The sequence below is a fragment of the Physella acuta genome, unplaced genomic scaffold (assembly GCF_028476545.2).
Source record: "Physella acuta isolate Inbredline_101_S28 unplaced genomic scaffold, ASM2847654v3 ptg000502l, whole genome shotgun sequence".
Classification (NCBI taxonomy): domain Eukaryota; kingdom Metazoa; phylum Mollusca; class Gastropoda; family Physidae; genus Physella; species Physella acuta.
The window spans coordinates 456,415-474,504 of NW_026732021.1; the positions used below are offsets into that span (position 1 = coordinate 456,415).

Sequence of the window (18,090 nt, forward strand, 5' to 3'; positions counted from 1 at the left end):
ATATCTCTTGGTATCTATTTTAGCACCGAAATACCTCTAGCCATATCCCATGTTATTTGTTAAAGCTAATGCATAGCCCAACGCGTCTTGTCAGACAATAATCAATAGTCAGTAATTCACATCTACAAGGAGTGAAACTACCTAGCTCCGAGGTGTTAAGCACAAATTGTTTCATTTTTTTTCATCAAGTCCCACACATCGATCTTCTAATCTATACTTTATTTGCCAGTGTTTCAAGTTTTGTTAGCAACAGAGGCTGCAGCAGCGTTCTTTAGCAATCGCTAAAAAAAGAGCATGCTCCAAGCGTGGGAATGGTCTACCATAACTAGTAAACAGAGTAACAAAAACTGGCTGTGAGCATTGTTTAAATGTGTTGAGAGAATGTTTCATGTAAGTTGAAAAAGGGTGTTACAGGAAGGTAGAGGGGGGGGGGGGGGGGGTGTTCGGGCAGGTGGGGTGGGTGAGTTAGGGGGGGGGGGGGGGGTAACACCTGTTTGGAATTAAATTGAAATAATTTACCTTAGAGTAGGATTGGTCATCATCAGCTTCTGGGTCATAGCGTTCTGCAGAAACTGAAACAAAATACAACAGGTTAAAAAAAACTTGACAGAGTATAATAAGCTGCCATACTTCATATATACTATTTGCCATTAGTTGAACTATTTCTACTGATAATTATTAATACGAGCCGACCCGATGCGTATCACACGCCCCTATTTAGTTTTATTTTCTACTTTTCAGTAATTCATAACTTGTGAATTCGACAGTACCAATGCTGTCACTGAAAATATTTGCTTTAAAACACTAAAACCCTCCTTCCCCCCCCCGTGAAAGCAGCCTCCTCTTAGTTACCTCCCCTAAGTTTAAAATAGTTTCAAACTAAATTATCTGCCCCTAATAGGCGTCACTAAACCCGGCAAGTAATCTGTTAAATAACTTTAATATCTAAATCAGATAACTAAGGCATGGTTCTGCAGGATGGGTCTAACATAATAAAAAAAAATTCTATATTTCATAACTTACCTGATTTCCTTCTATCACGAGTAGGTGGTGGAGCTGGAATAATGTTGAAAAAAGAATGTGAAAACTACGCATATATACATGTTATATTGTTATAATAGAAAACTTGAATCCAGTAGATATATAACATGTTAACAAAGGTAGTTTAAAACATATCCTATACTATAATTTGGAATGATTTTCAAAATGATGCTCCAAATTATTTTGAACATTCGATTAAAAATTAAATGAAGTAGAAATTTAGATTGTTTCTTTTTCTGGTTTAAATATACAATCTCATTAACCGGAAAAAAATAAGCTAAACAAATTAAGGTATATTTTAAAACCACATATAATAATCTTCTTAGCTCATACAATTTACAAAAGCCTTTTTCATCACACTTTTTATTATCCTAGTTAATTCAATTCTACTTTTAAAAAATAAAAACTTGTTAATACTTTAAAACTTGTAAATGCTGCCAAGAATTTTTTTAAATTTTTAATCAGCCATAAGGTAAGTCAAGAAGTTCACCCACAAATAAGTGAAATAGACACACTATTACCATTCACTGGTGTCATCCCAGTATGTATATAGTTATTAATTACACAACATTATAGTGTGCATGTTTTAACCCCATATTTTATAGTAGTGTCACCATTTCAAAATGTATATAAGGAAATGCTGCAGATAATTGCTTAGTACCCTAATGTCTATCAAAATATCAAAGCATTTGCTCATACTTTTGCTAAATTCTTATGCTTGTAACTAATGTAACTTAAGAAGTTTCTGGCTGTAACAAACAGCTTCTGTGAGTTGTATTTCAATAAGCACAAAATGATCAATCAGAGGGGAAAAGTAACAAAAATGAGTCATAAAATAGCAACTGGGCCAGTAGCACAAACAACAATAATCACAAAACTTAACCATAACCCTGTAGTCTCAGTGTTACATTAGTCATTAAGTATTGAAATATGTTAAATTGACTGCAGGACGCAGCCTATTTTATAGCAGTTATAATATATTAATAATAATAATAGGAATTCAGGTACTATAAACTAAAACAAACTACAAATTAAACATTAATGTTTTGAGAAAAGGACAACACAAGCAACCATTGTATTCCTCCCTCAAACGGCCATTTATCTACTAAATAATGATAATAGGCCTATATATTTAGAAATAAATATTTTTAATAACATTAGTATCAATCTGTGAACCAATTAAGAATCATGAAAAGATCCTAACAAAAGCTGGTTATAATTTTTTGGAAATTAATTTGACATAGATCTAAAGACAAAGATCTAGATGTAGGACTTATATATTTTAAGCTACTATGTTCATTATAGACATAAAATTGATTAGGGTTTCCTAATCACTTTGGTAAGGCAAGAGAACCTATAGGCTTACCAAAAATAATGCAAGTTGTGTTTCAAAAAATATTTTAATTTTTTTTAAAAGATTGGTAGCAAATAAATTTCTCAAAAGTTTCATAAACTAAATCTAGGGCACTATTAGGCCTATATTTTTTGTATTGCTGTTATGCGTATAGATAGGCCATAGTTATAGGCTAACTAATATAACAGATCTAGTATTAAATTTAATTAAATATTGGATCTATAAGCCTATCCAAAATAAATAAGCCCACATTTTGGCAAATTATGATTAGGACTAGATATATTTTATCGCAATTTATAAGACTTAGTTGGGCCTGGAATATATATTATATAGGCCTAGGCCTTATTATTTAGACTAAGAATATATTAGTAATTAAGCATATCATACTCTTTTAATTAATTAAGTAAACATTAGGTTTTAGGCCTTGAAATAAATAACGTAGGGTTAGTTTGGTTCGGGGAATTAGGACCGTATAAGTATAATGACTATAAGTATAATGATATAATCGTATAGGCCCTAAGCCTAATAATTAGGCCTAGACTATCTAATTATTATGAAATTATTGAATTAATTAGGCCCCCTATTCAGTATTTAGATAGGCGGGGCCTATAGATTATAGATTACTAATATTACTATAGATTTATTAATATTAATTAATTATTAGGCCTAACTAGCCAAATTTCAAATTACTTTAACTTTGAAATTAGGCCTGTCCTATGGTTATTAGGCCCCTATAAATTATTATTTAGGCTATTTATTAATTAAAAATAAAAATATTTACGCCTGGGAGGTTCTGGATCATTATCTTCGTCTTCGTTGTTTGAGTCATTTCCGTTATCTTCTATTAGATTAATATCTGACTGAAATCTTATTCCGCCAGCTTTTACGGTTGGATTTTTTTTCTCATTAAGTTTCATAAAATAATCCGATGCGAATGCTTCTAAATTAGAAGGTCGCGCTCTAAGAACTGCAACAGTGAACTCCTGAAGCAAGTCAGTTAATCCGGCAGGAATCTCGAAATTCATTGTTCCACGACCAGAAAATTACACAATATGGATAATTTACGAAGTACCGCTGATTTTACATTGTTTTATCCCGAAACAACGAATGAATAATACATTCAAGTCATAATTGGATAGAATTTTATCTTGTTCCGGTAGTAATACTTAAAACACGGTGGTCTCCATTGAAAACATTTCTTCACAACTTAAAACATTTGACGTCACTAAGGGCAACTCACTACTTATGGAAATTCTTACGCCATTTTTTTTTTAATAATAATGTATTGCTAAATTTAACTTTCTTTTCAATAACGTTTTTTTATTATTTTATTATCTTTAAGTAGTCTATTAACAATAATTTGTGCAATAAGTTAAAAGCGTATGTGTATATAAACGCAAGGGGATATAATAAAATAATTATGTTCAAGGTTCTGTCGGACTATTTTATACATCTATATACAAAACTAATAAATTACTGAGCCAATAGAAAATGTGTAACAAAATTTTTCGATCGAGTGGCTTCGATAGAGGGATGCGGGTTGTACGGGACGACACGGCCTTAGAGATAAAAATGAAATACTGGTTAATGTTTATTTGAAACGACGTATAATGGGCTTTATTATTAACGTAAGTGTTTTGAACCTTAATGGAAATATATAGTCTGTACTGTAAACACGTATGGTAGATGTCGGCTGAAGTTACAAATCTCGGTGTGGAGGTAGCAGAAAATTGTCATGCATCTCCCCGGGGGCGCAGTGCCCCCTGAGCTCGTCCACTCCCTTTTTACGCGGACGAAAAGTACCAAATATAGAGGCGTAATTTATACACAAGACTCGTACATCAACCTCCCTTTCCTAAGAAATTTAAGTCCGCCCCCCTTAAGTTTCAAGTCCCCCGTCTCTACCCCCCCCCCCCCCACCCAGGCCGGAGCAATATCTGGAGAGGGGTGACGGCAGTGGATTAAGGGAGGAGTGAATTGGGTCGCCAAAGACTATATACCGTCATTTACGAACAGCGAACCGTATTATTTCATATTTGAATTAGATAAAGAGTTGTGAAGAAGACAAATGATAATAACGTTTTGATGACCATCTTGCTTAGCGATAACGACATTTAAAACTGTAGTTAGGGAGTCATACATAAATGACGTCACGCTTTTTTTGACGATTTCTACCTCCTCCCCTCCGTCACACATCGACACCATAAGCCAGACCCCCCAAAGATGACGTCACACCTCAGCCTACACCCACCCCCCTCCCTCACTATTGCAGTTGAATTTTTTAAACATCGCTATTTTATCTCAAATCTTTTCTGAACTCTGTCAACAGAGTATTTTAATCAATTTCTTTATAACAATTTATTAAAAACGTTCTCTAAAACGAGAAACAACGGCTAAAAATCGCTTTCTAGCATGGCTTTTTTATAATGCAAAAGTGTGATGTCACACCATCTAACCCCCCCCCCCCCTTTCATCACACACCGTCACTAAATTACTGTATGAGTGTGACGTCATTTATGGACGACCCTTTAGGCCGAACAGAAGGTAAATTCGCGTGAGCAAATTACTGTAAGATGCTACAAGTGACAATTTTTTACGAGCTAATATTTCACTTGCTTCCTATGTCTGTCTCTGTCGTGCATTTGTCTGTCGTCATGGATCGAAACTGGTGAGCGCGATCTCGACCACTTCTAACTGACCAATTTCTCGGAAACTTGGCACCAGATGCCAATGCAATTTGCCATCGAATTTGACTTAATTGGATGCTTAAATAATTTTAAAAGAACGAATTAAAATTTACTTATAAAGTACTATTTACCGTGCTAGTTTACGCGCATTTTTCTTGTACATTTGGTGCGCAATTGTTTTTACTCACGTAACTCTATTGTATTAGAAAATTTAAAGTAATAGAAAACAAATACATTAAAAGGTTTTAATAACAGGCATTAGTGCTATAGTGCACTAAATTGAGAAAATAAATGATTTTTTTAAAACATATAATAATGAACTACTATTTTAAAATAACTAAAAAGAAAAGCGTGGGTCGCTAAATGTATTATTTGTATTGAATACCTTTACTAGAATTTAAAAAGCGACTCCCGCCTTACTTTTTAATTCTTTAATTAGTAGTTTATTATTATATATTTAAAGAAAAAATAAATATTCTCCTTTTTAGTGTATTTTAAAAATAAAACCCAGTTTCAAAAGGTTTTGTTTTATTTTTCATTTTTTGAAAAACCTGCTTCCTCTATCTTTCTTTCCTGCTCTTGTCGGTCAGCATGGATCGAAACTGGCGAGCGAAATTTTAATCACTTCTAACTGACCAATTTCTCTGAAACTCGGCACGTGGGTCAAGACCCTCTGACAATGCAATCTGACATCTAATTTGACTTAATTGGATGCTAAATTATTTTTTTAAAGAAAATTAAAATTTCCAATATAAAATACTATTCACTGCGCTGTTACACGCACATTTTTCGTGTTCATTTGGTGCAAATTGTTTTTAGTCATGCAACTCTACTGTATTAAAAAATTTAAAGTACTGAAAAAAGAAAGAATGAAAAACGGTTTAATAACAAGGTTTTATATAATTATGCACTAAAAGGATTACATAAATTGAAACATAATAATGAAATACTATTGAAATATCTAAAACGTAAGGTGTGGGTAGCTTCTTAAATCTAGTAAAAACATAATATAGCGACCCATCAAGAAATTAGATAGCGTTTAGAAGTGAAGCTTAAACAGAACCAGAGTTTCTTCCAGGCATCTCTTGGGGGGGGGGGGGGGGGGGGCAGAGTAAAAAGTATACTTTTACTAGTGTCCGCCCCCTGTCCGCCCCCCCCCCCCCCCCCCCCCGGAGAAAAAAAGTCTGGAAGAAACACTGAACAGAACGTGTCGACTATTCGCTCGTATTTCTAGCTGTTCTGTCCAATGTACAACATTTCTAAAGTACCAACATTCATGAAAAACCTGCTTTCTGCTTTCACAATTTCTGATTATACATGTATAATTTATTTATAGGCCTATATAGAATATATGTAAACGCCTGTAAAATAAAAAAAATCTACTTTTACCCTTAAACCGAATTGCACTTTCGATATCAATATAATTCAAATATTCTTGATACGATTTAATCTTAATTAATGGTGTAATATAAGTTACACATTTTGAAAAGCTTTAAAATTTATGGGCAAACAAAAAAGGCAGACAGAAAAAAGATAGGAAGACATGATTGATCAGACGTGTTTAACGCCCGGGGAGGAAGGGAGGACGATGGACAAAGGGAACTTGTGGTGCAAGAATGGTCCAATTCTATGTGACATCCAGATAAAATGCTGATTTATAAAACTGAGAGTATAGTCTCTTTTTAGCATGTTCAAAACGTATTTCTTATATCAAAAGATGCGAGTGGGTTCGAACATTGGACTTGAAATACCTTTTAAAAAAGACCTTCTGTTAAGCAACTGCAGGGGAAAGCATTGAGTAGTGCTGTGGTATTGAGTCGGAGTTGGGCAAAGACAACTTATTAGGTATTCTCAACCCGACAACAATTTATCTAACAACTTGCACGAATGACAGAGCAATGGTTCTTGCATGTGACGGACCCCGTAACATCACATTCGAGCAGATACTGTATATCAATGTCAAATCAAATATCAATTTGAAAAATATGTGACAGCTTAGCTACTGGATGTTTTGAAAACTCAGTAGACTTCAGTTAAAAAGTTAAAGTTTTCAAGGTATGTTAAGTGTTCAAGATCGTTTACTAACGAATTTGAATAAAAATCGTTTTTCTTTCACCGTTCCTTTTCTTTCTCGTCTTAGTCTGGATTTATCTGAGCAATTGTATTTTTCAGCTGTCTCGAAGACTTGTATATGCTGATGATACTCATCACTGAAATCCCACATCCAACAGCATATACAAAATATGGTAATATGCAGAGGCGTAGCGAGGGGAGGGGTGACACCATTTAGGGGAGTGACATCACGGCAAAAAATAGTAAAATATATAGAGAAAAAAGATCGAGGGGGGGGGGGGTGCAAATCGAAAGTTGAAAGTTTGTCCCCGAGAAGAGTCGCTACGCCTCTTCTGGGGGGGGGGGGGGTGACACCATTAAGTGCCGCACCGGGTGACACTCGACCTCGCTACGCCACTGGTAATGTGTCAGTCATGTTTTACTTCAAGATAGGTACATTTATTTCACTTTCATTAATTTAGTTAGCCTTTTTATCGCTTTTCTTGTTTGATTAATTTTTATTTCTATAAAAAGGTGCCACTAACCTAAAAATGCTTGTTTTAATTAGTTTTTATTATCCGAAAAAGGTGTCAATGTCCTAAAAATGCTCGCAAATGGAGCAGCAGCTCCCCTGCTCCCCGTGGATACGCCAAAGGTCTAAACAGTATTTATTTTGATGCTATAAAATCGATGTTAAAAAATTTAAATGAGTCTTTAAGCCTTTAAGCTGCGTATGGGACCATTTTCTTAACTTGGACTGTTAATTCAAGAATGCTGTTCAAAATGTTTCTGATCAATTTGTTGTTGCAGTTTGTTTTTTTTGTTTGTTTTTTTGTGATCAATGATCACAGTTTAAAGATTAACGATTAAAAGTTAAAAAGGAATTGAAGTACCGCCCATTTCTCTGCAAGTGCCACTGATTGTATGTGCAGAGCGAGGTACCTTGATATCTCGACAAGACTTTTGGTGACAGTAGGTACAGTACGTTGTTACACCTAGCTCAACTATACATCCATTTTTCAGAAATACAGAATGTAATGTTAACGAGGACCAACTCAAGTTCTTAATCTGATTGTATATAAAACAGGCAGAAACACTGACACTTCTGGGTAAATTGAAGAATTTTGAAACTAAAACAATAAACTTTTTGACTGCCCTCCTCCCCCCTCCCCTAACACCAACATCAAAAACACTCTACAACCAATAGTGATCTTTACCTGAGCCGTCACCTCTAACTTTTTTATCTGGAAATAAATATTTAACTTTCTTCAAAAGCATGTCATTTTTTATGCATGTATAACTTAAGACATGTGATAATTGTCAAATTGCATCGATTTTAAAGTCAAGCACGTGTTTGCAGTTAGACAACGATTTATTTTTAAAAGCAACAACATTATTTGGAAACAATCGTTGAGAGACATACGAGTCAATGTAATAAAAGTGCATATCCCCCCTTCCCCCCCCCCCCCATTGTTTAAAGACCTCAACAAATGAATTAAACATTACGATGCAAAGGAGCAGGACATTGGCGCGTCTATCCCCCCACCCCAGATAATCCCTTGCCCCCCCCCCCCCCTCCCAACTGGAGTAGGATTAAATCGTCTACCACCCCCACCCCCTGTGTCAATTACAAATGTGCTTTTGATATAATACTAATATAAAACCCAATACTCTTACGATAAGGTAATGTTAGGGTAAGAGTTAGGAATTTTTTAGAGGGTATAAGGTAATTCAATACTTTGTCGACACCCTGTTTTTGCATACTATGGAACGCCATGTTTTTCACTTTGCCGTTAGCACGTATAATAGGTATTCTCGATCGGGGAGCAATTGCAATTTGGGTAATTGGGGGTGGGTGGGGGGTATTGACGGGAGGGGAGGTTACGTCCTAAACACCCATGTGATTAGCTGTGAGGTGCTCTGTGTGTGCAATGAGAAACGGTGCCGTTTAGAAAGGCCGTTCCATTAATGATACAATCGCCAAAAGTTCAGTTGGGGAGAGAGGATTGGGAAGAGCAGTCTTTAAAAAAACAAGTGTATTCACAATACAGACAATCCAAAGTTTGGACGCTAAAAAAATGACTTGCTGCATTATTTTCAAGAAAAGCACAAAGAAAAAAAAAAACAACACAAAAAAAAGCAAGCTTAACATCAATTATGGAAGAGAACCTTTACACTTGCAAGCAGCAGATCCAATGTTGCACGCTAACCCCCCCCCCCCCCCAACCTTAAATATAGGCTAGGTTCTTCAGCCCACCCCTCTCCCCAGCTATCCTCAACTGAATCTCCAGACTTGGATTACATTTTATATAATACAAATTTTAAATAATTTATGATTATCCCAAAAAGAAATACATATTTTTAAAAGTTATCTGATAGACAGGAAGTTATCAAATGCCCAGGACAGATCAAAACCTAATATCCAGCTCTGTCTACGTGTAATGATCTTAAAGTCTTATGATTTGACTCATCATAAATGGCAGTCTTACCTGATCTTTTAGATTTTTTGGCACAACAGCAACACGGCATCATTAGACATAAGGTTTCCTTGTTCTAAAAATATAAAAGATACAAATTTTAACGTAAACTGATGCTTCGATATATTTAAAAACTGAATTCATGTCAAGCAAGCAGTACATATTACCTGTGTGAGTTCTCTCGCTCAATTGCCAGCTGGATTAACTAAATGCTAATGTGGTGAATTGTTATCTTAATACTAACATCAGGGGCGGAACTACAGTGCCACCAGACCCCGTATTGCGGGGTGGGGGGGGGGGCACGCCATTTAGGGGCCCACAGTCAACCATAATCAATTTTTTAAATAGTTAATTTTTTTTTCTTGCATTTTTGACTTGATGGTTGTTTTGTAAAAAGATTACCGTAGCTGCGTTTGGATTATCTTTATTCTGTAGACACAACCCAAACTCTTGTATATTCTTTTTCCATTTGTTTCTAAACCACTGTAAATGCCGAATCCTCTTTCTCCTACAATCAAACTTATCAAAGATAAGCACACGTTCAAACCACTTCCATGACTTATTTCCCTTTTTTAAATAGTCAAATAAGGGTGCTCATAAGCTCCTTTTAATAGATTTCTACTAAAAAAAATTAAAAACAATTAATTCTCTTAATTATTATTTTTTAATAAATTACTTACTAAAGAATGTCATTGTATAAAAAGAAATGTATTTAAAATTAATAAAATAAATACAAAAAAAACTGAAAATAAACATAACATGAGACACCATTACTTATACAAAGCTTTCATATTCTATATTCGTTTGACCGTGTAGATGTCATGCGATCGTATAGCAAAAATAAAATAAAACTAGACTTTCCAAAACACGCATGACAATAATGACAAGTTGTTATTTGTTTTAACTGGGAAAAAAAACACCATTTTTTTTCAAAACTCGGACAGGCCTGCAATAACTACCCTATGTTCGCATTTTGTGATTTTATATATATATATATATATATATATATATATATATATATATATATATATATATATATATATATATATATATATATATATAGGGGGGGACCTAAAGAAAAAATTGCGGGGTGGCCCTTTTTTTCTAGTTTCGCCACTGACTAACATACTATACACAAGACTAGCATGTTCCAAACTACCATTTACCGCCTGTCTTTTTCATCTACAATTTCTATAGGAAAGCTAACCATCGACGGATTTTAATTTCACTACATTATCTTTCTCAGATTATGGAGAGTTTAATTATATCAAGTCATTTCTGAGTGCATACCTAACTTTGGATAACTGACATGCAACTGCAAGGATCGTGGGGTTCACTACATTGTTTTTAAGTTCCAGACTCAAATAAGTTAAGCCCCAAACCTAAATGTGATATTTGAGACAGATATTGCTATAGCTATTGCTTATGGCTAATTAAGTGGAAGACTTACGGATTATAGTCCAGCTCTCTACCGCTAGACCACTCCGTCCCTATACCAGCCAATTTAACCTACTAAAAAATCATTTCTTTAAAAAAAAACTTTACAAAATAAGCAAAGTGACATCTAAAATAAATAAAGCAGAGTTGATTCTCCCCTAAACTGTCTCGAATATACTAATATAACACAACGGGGATGGCAACTCGGGATATAAACATGATTTTTAATCAATTTTTTTATTACTCAAACTTTTAAAAATAGAATAGAATCTCGTACAAAAAAAGAATTACGCAAGTAAACAGCAAACAATGTGTGCTTAAAAGTGCGGAAAATTAGTACTTTCTAAATTCATATGCATTTTTTTTAGAAATCGGAGACCGCGTAAAGTATTAGAATCTAGTTCCAGTAAACGGAAATTACTCAAAAGTTGATAGAAGGCACAGAATTAGATCTTTTACCTATATATGAAATTTCGTCTATATATCAGAAAAAGAACTAAAGTTAAAGGCTTTTGAAAAACCAAAAGTAGAATAAGTTCCACTCTCGTTTACCGGAAATGGCTGAAAAGTTGACACAGAATTACAAATTAGATTTGATAATAATTTATAAAATTTCATCAACCTAGCTGGAACGTTACTCAAGTTATCATGTTCACAGACACACATCCACACACACACACACAGACATACGGACAAAATTGCAAAACTATGTTTTTCTGACTCAAGGAGGTGTAATTAGAGAATATTATTTCATACAGCCGTTGGTAATACACCAATTTATTTTTAAAAAATCTGATCGTAACTAATAAGCAAAGTTTTGTTCCATTTTAGACCTAGCGATCCATGAGGCAGGTGAAGTAGAGTTCATAAGTTTTTTAACCTCCGCATTTGAAGGGATAGTAATAACTGATTAGCTTATCAAATTAGTGTCAAATTTAATCGATTTTTTTAACATAAAATTAATACAATTTTAAAGAAACAGTATCTGTCAGCCTTTTTTATAGGGAGCCAAGTAGCAAAGAATCTTTTTTTTCCCCAGCGCATTTGTTATCAAATGAAGCAGCCTACATTCGAAGTCTCTATCTCTATGTAGACAGTGAACCGCCCTTAACCTAACTACGGAGTATAATTTACAGACCTACATTATTGCGTGAGCAAGCAATTGTCTAGAACGCTGCTAGGTAAAAGCGTGCAGAGCTAATTTAAAAGAGGAAAACAATGATGTACGCACCCTATGCTTTATATTGTGCTTGCTAGATTTGGGACTAGGATTTAGTTGAGAGTGAGAACCTGGCTTCTTTAAATGTTTCGCGTTAGGTTTGTGGGTAAGGCTTGGGCGCTTTCCTCGCGGACTGGCCCTAGCACCTCCTTTGACACTTAGCATAGCTGCACAATGACGACTCTTAGAAATACGCCTGCAGTATAAAGAAAGCATGAGAGGACATTTTCCAATTTACCCCCTGAGGCTAGGCTACTCTACACAATCACACCAAAACTTTCTACAAGAGGCATATAGATATACTTCAGGCACAATATTATTTTCTGAAATCTGGAAATTAAAGAGGATCTAGGACTAATCATCGACTTCTCAGTGACTTAAAACGGACCTTTAGGTTTAGTTCGCGAGATTTTAGACCAAATTTCATCAAACCGACAACACAAAAACGAGTTTCAAAAAAGGAAAATAAATAGAAATACAATTTTCTTTAATGAATAATTAAGTAGATTTGTGTAGCTCAAAAAATCTGTTAAATGTCAATCATGTGACGTCACTTAACGTAGGCTACTAAACTTGATAATTTTTTCATAGCACGTTGTACCAGATTTTGATAATGTAGTGTAGATAATAGCTAGAAGAAAGATGGCGATATTTTGTTTTATCTTGACGATTTTCCACTTTTTTTTCAGCCTATATCATAAGCAGGTTTCATGAATAAGGGGAAATAACTGTTGAAATTGTTTCGAGAAAACCCGCCAAACAACTTCCAAAAAGTAGTCCAGGTGTTCTGTCTTTTTTTATTTTTTATATTGCTGAATTGGTGCCTCAAAGTCGTTCTTAGTTAGGCCTAAGGTACATTATCATTAACAAATTTTTTAAAAATGGACAATTTTTATTTTGTATTTGTATATAGAGGGTATTGTCTCACAAACCTAATGGACAATTTTTATTTTGTATGTGTACAGAGGAGATTGTGTCACAAACCTAAAAGATCACCAAGCACATGGACTATACCAAGAAACATAAACAGAAACCGAAAAATACCCAAGTCAGGTCAATATGACCGATCAGCAACACTCAAAGTCTAAGTCTCAGGGATTGTGCTCATAAGCATAGACCTAAACACTAAGAGGGTAGTGGGTGTGCTTTCACGGGGGGGGGGGGGGGTTAGGGGTTGGGGAAAAGGAGGGGGGTTATCGTCCTTAACGACTTTCTGTGTTTTAAAGCAAATATATTCAGTGGCAGCATTGGTACTTTCAAATTCACAAATTATGAATTACTGAAAAGTAGAAAATAAAACAACTAAATAGCGGCGTATGATACGCCGCGGGTCGGCTCGTTGTAAATAAACCTTCGGGGTGGACCACAGCTCACCAGACTGATTGGGGTGGGGGTGGTAGAGAAATGGTCTTTTGCGCGTGCCTGGAGAGCGAGAGAAAGTCTACCGCCCCCACCCCCTCTCCCCGAACGTTAAGGAATTAATATTGAAAATATATACTTATACCAGTATCCGCCCCCCCCCCCCCCCCCCCCCCCGAAATATCAAATGCCCCCCCCCCCCCCCCCCCCGGAGAAAAATGGAAGAAATACTGTATAAATCTTGACTCCAAGACCAGAATCTAGTCTAGATCTAGATAATACTAGATCTAGATATCTAAACTAGATTCTAGATCTAGGCTAGATTCTAGAATTCTCGATGTAGTCTAGATCTACTAGAAATCTAGTACCAGTTACTAGATTAGATTTCGTTAGACTTAGTAGATTAGTTCTACATCGAGAATTCTTGAGATCTAGTTCTAGAGGATCTATGGGGTCATCCATAAATGACCTCACGCTTTTTTTTGACGATGTTTAACTCCCCCCCCCCCTCATCTCCATCACACATTGTCACAAAAAGCCAGACCCCCCCCCCCCCCCCCTAAAATGACGTTTCACCTCAGCCTACAATTGCAGTTGAATTTTTTTTAAAACATCGATATTTTTCCAAAATCTTGTCTGAACTCTGTCAAAATGGAGTATTTTAATCCATTCATATTACAATTTATTAAAACAGTTTTCTAAAACGCGAAATAACGACTAAAATTCGTTTTCTAGCATTGCTCATTTATAATGCAAAAGTGTGACGTCGCACCATCTGACCCCCCCCCCCCCTCTCCCCCTCATCACACACCGTCACAAAATTACGGACCCCCCCCCCTACGAGTGTCATTTATGGACGACCCCCATATCTATATCTACATCTAGCTAGCTCTAAACTCTAAATCTATCTATACTAGAATCTAGATCTAGATCTATCCATATCTATCTAGATCTAGAATTCTTGATCTAATCTAGATCTAGACTTGACTACTCAACTGTGGATCAGTAATATAATATTATAATATTGGTATGTATTTTAACAACATGAATTATAACAATAATAATTAAATAAACCAATTACCTAAAGTCACAATGATTCATTACTCATAATATTGGTATGTATTTCAACAACATGAATGATACGAAACAATAAGAATTAAATAAACCAATTACCTAAAGTACAATGATTCATTACTCTCCCATCAGCATCATTCTTGTGCAGGCCATCCATCAAAGCAATACTGGTAGTACATATCAATGTTTTGTTTTCGATAAAACGGCTCTACAAAGCATTCGATTTTTTAGCCATGACACCGTTTTAGTGTCCCGTGCATAAAAATTAGAGTGCAACTTGAGATATTCCCGTTTTATTTGCGCACCATTTCTTGTATTCAGGAGATGTTTGTAAATGCTTTTCACTTTTCATTGAAGAGAGATTATAGATCTAGGGTGTCTTTAAGTGACGGTAATAGAGTCGAAGCACATAGATCTAGGTCTACAAAGGTTGATACGCTTACATTGTGTAGGCCTAATCTTGCGTATTGAATTTTTTTTTTTTAATTCTTGCTTATTCCATGATAAATCATAACTGCAAAAAAATGCCTGAGAGAAACACTGGTTTTGACTCAAACAATTGGGGAATTAGACCTAACTAAATGTCCCCACCCTCCTATTTTAAGTAACTCAAGTGCACTAAAAGAACGTTAATATAAAGGTTTTATTCGTTGTTTTTTTTTTTTTTTTTTTTTTTTTTTTGCTAGTAGATCTATATATAAATGTTTTAAAGTATATTAGACTTTAGACTAATAAATTGATGTATTCGTTTGTTTTCAATCGTTTTTAATCATCAATGTAGTCGACACACAACAAGATTTTTTTTTTTAAAATAGTTATTGCAAATATTTAATTCTAAATATATATTATCATTATTTAGTAGATAAATGGCCCGTTGAGGGAGGAATATTGTCTTTTTCTCTAAACCGAAACCCAAACCTAAATTATGCAGTGTTTCTTTCAGTCGTTTTTTCCGGTGGGGGGGGGGGGAGCCTCTCCACGAATAGATGCCTGAAAGAAAATGCATGCATACCACTTTTAAGATTTGACAAACAAATTAGGCGGTAATATTAGTGTATTTGTTATCAAGTATCGATGACATTATTATTGTTGTGTATTTTTCTCGGCAATGAATTTTTATTTCTATGTTTACTCTAGAATCAATGACGTCATTTTCCGACTTTAGAACTGTAAACATTTCGTTTCGTTTTGAAAGCTTCCTATAAGTTCCATGCAATGGCGTCGCTAGGTCGGGTGTCACCTGGTGCGGCACTTCGAGGTGTCCCCCCCCCCAAAGAAACAATGTATACTATATATAATACATATATATATATATATATATATATATATATATATATATATATATATATATATATATATATATATATATATATATATATATATATATATATATATATATATATATATATATATAGTGTGTGTGTATGTGTATGTGAGCGCGTGTGTGTGCGTGTGTGTCGACCTACATAGGCTATAATTTAAATATATTATTATGCGACATAGGCGTACATGTATAAGTATGAGCTTTAATCACTAAGGGGTCGTCCATAAATGACGTCACACTCGTAGGGGGGAGGGGGGTCCGTAATTTTGTGACGGCCTGTGATGAGGGGGAGGGGGGAGGGGTTCAGACGGTGGGACGTCACATTTTTGCATTAACAAAAAGTAATGTTGGAAAACGAATTTTAGCCGTTATTTCGCGTTTTAGAAAACTGTTTTAATAAATTGTAATAGGAATTGATTAAAATACTCTATGTTGAGAGAGTTCAGACAAGATTTTGGAAAAATATCGATGTTTTAAGAAAAATTCAACTGCAATTTTGAGGGGGGTTGTAGGAAGAGGCGTGACGTCATTTTGGGGGGGGGGGTCTCGCTTTTTGTGACAATGTGTGACGGATGGGAGGGGGGGGGGGGGTAAAAATCGTCAAATAAAGCGTGACGTCATTTATGGATGACCCTGTAGCATTGTTTTCTTTATAGTTAGCACGTTTACGAGATGGTGTCCTTAACCTCTGGTAATAATTGTCGATCACTAATCGATCTGGCAAAAAGCCATTTTTTTTTTTGCCGTGGTGTCACCCCATACATGGTGTCACCCGGTGCGATCCGCCCCCCCCCTCGTTACGCCTCTGGTTCCGTGTGACACCACGGTCTTTCACTATGCATCTTTTAAATGTCCTTGTGTTTTCTCTAGAACGTAACTTTTAGTTACTTTTTTATTACTTTGGCATGGCGTCTGCACCTTGAGAGGGAATGTATAAATGTTTCAAAATTACCGCATGAAAAATCGTTTAATTTCACTGATTCACCTCAACTAGATCTAGCAACATTTCTACCACTGTACTATTGATAACACGGTGAGGTAGGCCGAAGATCAAGATAGCCAGGAGATCTGCTTGTCTAGTAGAGCTGCTGTCAAATAGGTAGATACACAAACATGTTTAAAAGTAGAAGGCTTTCTCAAGGTTCGTACAACTTTTTGGAAATAAAATTCCAGACTTTTTCCTTTTTGCCAGTTCCAGTTTATGCACGCACGCAACCTTGAGGGTTAGGGTTAAAGGTACCAAAATACAGACATCTTCATGCAATTATTAATGACATGTCCTAATTTCACCTTCTTCAATAAAAACTAGTAATACAAGTTTCATCTAAGGGGTCATCCGTAAATGACGTCATGCTTTTTGGACAATTTTTACCTCCCCCTCCCCTAGAATGACCTCACACCTCAGCCACCAACCGACCCCCCCCCCCCCCCCCCCTCCAAAAATAGCAGTTGAATTTTTCCTAAAACATCGATATTTTACCAAAATCATGTCTGAAGTCTGTCAACATAGAGTATTTTAATAAATTTCAATTCGGTTTATTAAAACTATTTTATAAACGCGAAATAACGATAAAATTCGTTTTCTGTCAATGCTTTTTTTTTTATAATGCAAAAAGTGTGACGTCACACCAACTGAACACCCCCTCCCTTCACAACATTTAGTTGCTTCAAAATAATAAAGCAATTTTCTAATTTGGGTCTGCTCTTTTTGAGCTGCTTTGATTAATTCAATTAAAGTCCTAGATGTAGTAAATAGAGTCTTAATAATTATCAATAAAGCTGATAAACTTTTGCAAATTAAAAATTGTCTGATTTAATTATTGAAGTAGTCACTGAATAATCTGGTTTCTTCTGAGATCCAATAAAAAACGTATTAAAAGTGTAAACCCGCAGGATGAGAGCAAATTCTTTAGTAAAAACAAAACAACATAAAAACAACTGAGTCCAGACTTACAATTTTCTCTCTTTTTTATAGTCTTTAGTTCATGTTTCTAAATTAGAGACTTTTTCGAGACTACTACGAACCCTGCACTACTGGTATTTCTATACTGCATTTAATTGGCACT

The 18,090-nt window shown here is 35.2% G+C and overlaps 1 protein-coding gene across 4 annotated transcripts in view; it reads right to left on the reverse strand.

Annotated features, from left to right (window-relative positions):
* LOC131944677 (cAMP-dependent protein kinase type II regulatory subunit) overlaps nt 1-14,959 on the reverse strand; it is a 41,946-nt gene extending 26,987 nt beyond the window's left edge. For 2 of the 4 annotated variants that reach the window (XM_059305455.1, XM_059305456.1), the window contains exons 1-3: nt 3,177-3,625; nt 1,024-1,056; nt 520-572 (exon numbers count right to left, since the gene is read on the reverse strand). In XM_059305455.1, coding sequence (XP_059161438.1) covers nt 520-572; nt 1,024-1,056; nt 3,177-3,420 — 330 coding nt within the window. In that variant the 5' untranslated portion in view covers nt 3,421-3,625. Of the gene's footprint in view, nt 1-519; nt 573-1,023; nt 1,057-3,176; nt 3,626-8,351; nt 8,379-9,623; nt 9,688-14,799 lie in introns of those variants that run through there. The other 2 variants (XM_059305457.1, XM_059305458.1) reach the window with 2 other exon arrangements.
* Between the last annotated feature and the right edge of the window lie 3,131 nt (nt 14,960-18,090).